The following is a 6,748-nucleotide window of genomic DNA, read 5'->3' on the forward strand; positions in this document are numbered from 1 at the left end:
GGAAATAATAGTTTATTTATTTAAAATTCTTTATAAAAAAATTTTTTGAATTTATTTTGAATTACCTGTGTCGTAGCCAAAGAGAAGGCCACCAATTCCAGCAGAGAAAGCAAGACGAAGAACATATGGATTCTTCCATGAAAGTGCCAAACATTCTCTGAAAGCAGACATATCAGCTTCTGGTATGCCTCCTTCCATGGTTCCTTCCTTTTCTTCTTATTATAACTTCTCTTCACCAAACTAAAGCTATGTTTGTATTCGATTTCTAAAGACAGAAGAAGAAAGGAAAAAACAAGAAAGTATATATTGTTTTATAAGGTTGGGTTTGTTATGTGTTTTCTAATTTTCTTGCTTTTGAGCAAGAGTGTTTTGAGTGTGGGAGGAAGAGGCATAACGGATGCAGTGTATTTATAATTGGAAAAAAATGTTGAGATGACGAATTTGGACACTAATAATTGACTTAACAAATTTTATTTTATTTTTTAAATTATTATATTACGTCAAAGAAAAGATAGACTATGTAGTACGTGATCAATTTTCCACACTATTTATTATTAAAGCCGAAAAAATAAAGTAAAATAAAGCCGGAAATGGCTAAAATGGTCAAAGCGAAAATCATCACTACTTCGAAGTTCAAATTTCGTATTTTGGCGATACCTATGTTCTTTAATGAGTATTAGTAAAAGTTAATTATGGCGTTATTGTGGTTTTTCTTTTTCCTTTAATTATTATTATTATTATTTGGGATTTAAGTAAACCTATGAAGCACGGACACTTCACTGAGTTATCGTGCTCGCATGCTGAACACATTTTGGACACGACACTCATCGACACTCGTCTGACACGCGTGTCTGCTGTGTCCAACCGTGTCTTAATAAAAAATAAAAAATTCTTTCCCAGACATGCTTGGACACACCTAAATACCATCACGTGTCCGCGTGTCCAGTCTTATTCTTAACATATATTCTTAAAATAAATTTAGATATAGTATATATTATTATTATTAAAACAAAAAATATTTTAAATACTTGATATAATTAAAATAAGACATTAAAAATAATTAAAAATTTTAATTTATATTTTAATATCAATAAAATATCAAAATATCATTATAATTTATCTAAAAAATACTTTATATTATATATATATATATATACGTGTTTCCGTGTCATGTAAAATTTTAAAATTTATCTGTCGACGTGTCCCGTATCGTGTCGTATCCCGTATCCGTGTCAATGTCCGTCATAGAAGTAAACAGTAAACATCTGAGCAAGGTATACAAGTCAACTTGGTTGGCTTGAAGATTTTAAGAGCAGAGACATAGTCTACATTGGATTAAATTTAACTCCATGTATCTTGATTTTACATAACTTTCAAAGAAAGAGAGGCGTCATAATGCAAGCTACTATCAATTTTTTTGACCTAACTAATCACAAATTCTACTTATATTTAGCTTAAATTTGACACGGATTAACTTAAGATCCTTAGCAGATCTTTTGTCGTGTACTATAAATAACGGATATGAAATTCCAAATATACAATTTAGCCTAACCATTACCTTTTTAACATCTATTTAATTGATTATCAAAAGTTTTTTATAAATACTCCCTATATAATTATTTTAGTTTGTCGCCGATTGGAAGTCCGTCTCTCTCAACCACTAGAATTGTATCAACTAGGGACCTAGGTTAGCACCTCTTCGACATTAATACTGTGTGTGGAAACTTCACATAGGAACACCCTTAAAACCACTTAAATTGATCTTTTCTCGGTATACATTACAATAAATAAGGGTTTTTGCAACGGCAAAAAACTATTGCCATAAATTAAAAAACTGGTTTTGAAATTTTAGACAACGCTTTGGCAATGATTTTTGAATTGTTCTATATTATAGCTGTTATCAATACTAATAGGCAACGGTTTTTTACCTAAGACAACAATACCAAAAAATCATTGCCCTTGTTACCCTAATAAACAACGATTTTTATAATAATTTTTAAAGAACAATTTTTACCATTGCCATTTTGTAGCAAAAATAGGCTTGTGGCCACACCTTTTTCTTGCTACGCTTTAAAAGAGTGGCCAAAAGGGTCAATGATCACGCTTTTATGAGGGTGGCAATTGATTAGAGATTCGGCCATGTTTTTTTACCACGCTTCAAAAGCGTGGTGAAAGGGATCAATGACCACACTTTTATGAGGGTGGCATTTGATTAAAGATTTGACCACGCTTTTGAGACTAGAGAGAAACAGGGATGCTTTTGAAGCGTGGCAACTTGGTTTCGTTATAGTGACATTTTAAATGCGTGGCCATTTTCTGTAACTCTTGAAGCGTGGCCAAAAGGTTCCAAAAAAAAAAGCTTTCGTTCAAAACACTTTCGAAACTTTCGTTCAAAACTATTTTGGCCATTTCCTATAAACCCTTTTATGCTTCTCACTAGCAAATAACCCTAAACACTGAGGGCACTCCACGAAGAACCCTCAGCATTCCGAAGAACATCGCTGGTGCTCGTAATGCCTCCTCGGCACCCCTCTTCTGGCACTCCCATTAACGCTGCTCCCACCAAAAATCCTTAACCCTCTTCTCAGCGGTGACTTTCTCTGGCGGTGACTCCCTTGCACTGTCCCTCGCAAAACCTTCCATCAATGCTCCCTCTGCCGCCGCTCCCTTCCATTGCTGCAAACCCCTAACCCCTCTCGCCGCTCATGCAAGGACAAGATGGTTTTGAGACCTCTGCCACTGCTGTTATGTAATGAGATCTCGACAAAAAGCCTTCCTTTGCATTATTCACTATCACTCTGTAGATTTTGATTCTGAGACAATTTTTGACTTTGTATAGTATATCTTAGATTCTTAGTTGACTTGGGTGTGCTATGTGTTAATCTTTCCCTGATTAATGTGCAGTGTAATGGTTATGTGGTATGGTTGTGTACAAAGAACAAAGGATCGTGCTTTTTTTAAATGGGGAATACAATTGATGTGAATCTTGATGTTAATAATTAGAATTGTACATCCATTCAGATTTCAGAAGCTCTAATCAGTGGTGATTTGGGTTGTGGAGTTCTTACTCTTTTCATACTGTATTTTCTGAATGCTATTTGGAATTATTTTGCAGAATACAGAATAGAGAAGAAAGTAAGAAAATAGCACTACAGGATTAAGCATATGTTCTGAGTTGTTTTCTCATGCTCACGTATTTCCAAGGTGATTGTTGTGGTCAGAAAATCCGTTTTTGTTAGTGATTTTCTTAGTCTAGAGACTTAAGAGAGTTTGTTTTATTAGGTTTGTTTATCTCTCTTATAATGTAGTTTTAGATAAATGTTTGCCTCATGAGCTAAATTGATAATCGTAGTTTGTGTGAATGTTTGATTCTATTTTGAAGGCTTTTACTATGTTCTAGCAATTCAATTTTGAATTATAGTTTATAGATCTATGTGAAATTGTCAAGTCCAGGCACAACGACGCAATTATCAGGGACGCGCTCTACCATTGAGCTAATAGTCCATCGTGTGGGCCTCCCATTGAGGCCTTGTTCTATTCATGGAATAGATGAAATAAACCAAAAAATGTATTTTTGTTCAACAATGAAATCTTATTGGAACTGTCCAGTTCATCCTTCGGAACCGTGTTTTTTTATTCTAAGTTGCAAAATGATGACGAATGTTAGAGTTTAGAAGGTTCTGTTTCATTATGTTTGGTATTGTTTCTTATTCTCAGCCAAGTACTATAAAAGACCAAGATTATTTGTTTCATATTGAATAAAAATAATATCATTAGAAAGAAGAGTTGTAAACTGGGTTTATACTTTATACCTTTTGGAAATGATGTAAAGGAAGTTCACCAAGACCAGGGTAGCTTTTTGAAAGAGAATTAAAGATAACAAGCCAAGAAAATTTATGTTGAGTAAATTGTTTGATATTTGAAAAGTTGAGTAGGAATGAGAGATATTTGGTTTGGATGGAACCCTTGAAGGGTGGTTAAATCTAAATTTTATGGAAGGTTCTGTCGAAATTTTTATAAGATTTTGAATGAAATTAAAAAATAAGAATGATGGGAATTATTGTTGCAAATTTGAATTTTAAAGATTTTATAAAATTTTAATTTCATTAATTCTAAGTAAAGAATTGTGTTTTGGAAAGTTTTGGTGAAATTTAATGGATGCAAATTTAAATTTAATTGGTATGCTCTTTGTAGACATAACGACAGGCAGAGGTGTCACGAATTGGCCTCGTAGTCGTAGTAGAGGGAGGGTGTCTACTGGTACCCCTGGGACTTCTCGATCCTCTCCCTCTACTCCGACTACCCCTAGAACGTCACATGCAATGCATGCAAAGGATCAATCATTTATCATGACCCCTAACCCCAACCAGGCTGTCGTCCGGCTACTTCACCAAAGTGGACTCCTCCACCACCTTTGTCCACTCAGCAGCCCACTATTTCGACGACTACGCCTCCAGGGACAGACACCACGGTGTCGAAATCCTCTCACGGGTCCCAGTCAGATGCCCTTCCACCACCTCCCATTGTATGGATAATGATTTGGCCTGATGGTTTGACAACGTAAGTACTATTTTAAGTCTTTTATATCCATACTATTTTAGTTAGTTAGTTTAATTTAGTTACACTCAATTTTCAAGTTTTAGTGGATTTAGGTTGTTAAGATAGGTTTGATTTAGCTTAGTAGGTTTGAACTGCTGAAAGTGTTTGAAAATTCTTGATTATTGATGCATGTTGTTGCTTAATGACATATAATTCCATGTTGGTTTGTTTGTGAATTATTTAAGTGAATTGTTGATTTATAGAATTTGTGGCGTATTCTTGTTATAGATGAAACTTTGCCAAAATTTCTAAAATGTCTAAATATAATTGAAGTTTATAGATTACGTTAAGTAATTTTTCATAAACTACTAATCTTAAGTTTTTCATTGGTAGGTTTACACCAAATAACAATGCATGTACACAAGACTGTACTAATGTTATCAAGCTGATGTACAATCACCCATGGCCGAACTACAAGAAGATCCCTGCTGAGACCAGTGAGCGTTGGTTTCAGAAGTGGGCAGTAAAAACTCTAACTTGTACATTGCAACGCAAGGGAAGAAATCCTCAACCTCAACTTGCCTACTTGTGAGCGGGACAAAGCTACCGTCCTCACCGTGGGTGGGGCAAAACCACCATCCCTACTAGATTAATCAAAATCTCATTTCAAATCATAGTCATAATCTTAACCAACCTTGTAAAGCATAACTTATCGTAACCCCATTCACATACCGATATATGTATAACCAGAGGGAATCCTCAACCTCCCCAATTCATGTGAATTAACCATTTCGATTTACATCAATTCCATAGAGAAACCAAACCAAATTTCCATTACCAACACCATAACATTTCTCATTAACAAACATCAATCAATAATTCACTTCCATAATTTCATTGAGAATAGTTCATCCTCAATAATGTACCATAACACACAATTCAAAGCAACAATTCTGCAGCATTGAAACATTCACACGCCTCAAAACCTTTTTTTAACCAAACTTACAAAATTTCCACGAGTCAAAACCTCAATTGAACATAATCATTTCCACGGAAATAGCCCTCTCTTCAAGGTAAAGCGTTACACATTTTTCTCTATCACAAGAAGCAGTGGTAATCAAAGTCTTCAGTGGTGGCAACAATAGTCTCGATAACAACAGCTTGGTGGCACCGGCAGAGCGCGACAGCGGTCTTGGCGACAACAGTTCCTCCCTGGTCTCCATGCATCGCGTTTGGCCTCTCTCTCTCTCTGGGCTTTTCGCGTCTGGCTTTCTCTCTCACTCCTCTGTNGTTCTCTCTTTTAATCTCTCTTTCTTTCTTTCACCGTGGGGAGTGTGTGGGTGAAAGGGTGGGGGTTCAGCATTAAGTGAGGAGGGAGTGAGTGGATTAGGGTTTAGTTTTGGGAAAATTAAGGTTTGGGTAGTGTAAGAATTCTTGTAGTATAACTAACATGCGAGCTCATGGCCAGTAGGGTATGCATGCATCATACTGCATTTGTTTAAAATTACTTGGTTTGCCTGATTGACATCCTGTTAACTACTGATTATACTACTTGTTGTAATTGTTCTCTTTGTGTGAATGATTGACTATCTGTGTGATTATGACTCGTTGGTTCAGATTATGGTGGTTAGAGTGTGGTTGATTATGTTTTGGGTTGGAGGCCATGGCTGATTATGTATAGGGCCGGATGCCGCGATTGGATGAATTATTAGTACATTTGGTTAGAATGGTTTTTTGGCATGTAGTGAAATATTATGGGATATTATGTTTGATTGGAATTTTTATCAATTAAAATATGAATTTGAATTTTGGATGATTAATTGATGATGTTTTAAAAGGTTCATTAGACGAGCAATGATCACTACGGTTGGAAATAATTTCTTTTTTATATATCCTCTTATGACAATTCAAAGATTCTCTGGTGAGACCGTGTGATTAGCTTCTCACCCTTACAACCCTATGTTTTTAGGAAACGGACGAGGAAGACTATGAAGATATTGCTAAGTTTTTGGCTATGCTATATCTGTCTTAAATATCTTAGTCATTATTTTCCCTCGCCACTATTATTATATTTTTGTAAAGAAGGATAGGAGTGGTGATTGTAATGATATGTATGTATATAATATTTGTAAGTTACTTGTATAAAGAATCCACGTATATATATGTGTGTGTGTGTGTGTGTGTGTGTGTGTGTGTGTGTGTGTGTGTG

At 35.3% G+C, this 6,748-nt stretch overlaps 1 protein-coding gene across 2 annotated transcripts in view; it reads right to left on the reverse strand.

Annotated features, from left to right (window-relative positions):
• The window catches only part of LOC107630525 (probable inositol transporter 2), a 6,591-nt gene extending 6,178 nt beyond the window's left edge, over positions 1–413 (reverse strand). Inside the window, exons 1-2 of one of the 2 annotated variants that reach the window (XM_016333695.2) lie at positions 348–413; positions 66–311 (exon numbers count right to left, since the gene is read on the reverse strand). In XM_016333695.2, the coding sequence (XP_016189181.1) occupies positions 66–198 (133 nt within the window). In that variant the 5' untranslated portion in view covers positions 199–311; positions 348–413. Of the gene's footprint in view, positions 1–65 lie in introns of both variants that reach the window. The other variant, XM_016333694.2, reaches the window with a different exon arrangement.

The sequence above is a fragment of the Arachis ipaensis genome, chromosome B03 (assembly GCF_000816755.2).
Source record: "Arachis ipaensis cultivar K30076 chromosome B03, Araip1.1, whole genome shotgun sequence".
NCBI lineage: Eukaryota > Viridiplantae > Streptophyta > Magnoliopsida > Fabales > Fabaceae > Arachis > Arachis ipaensis.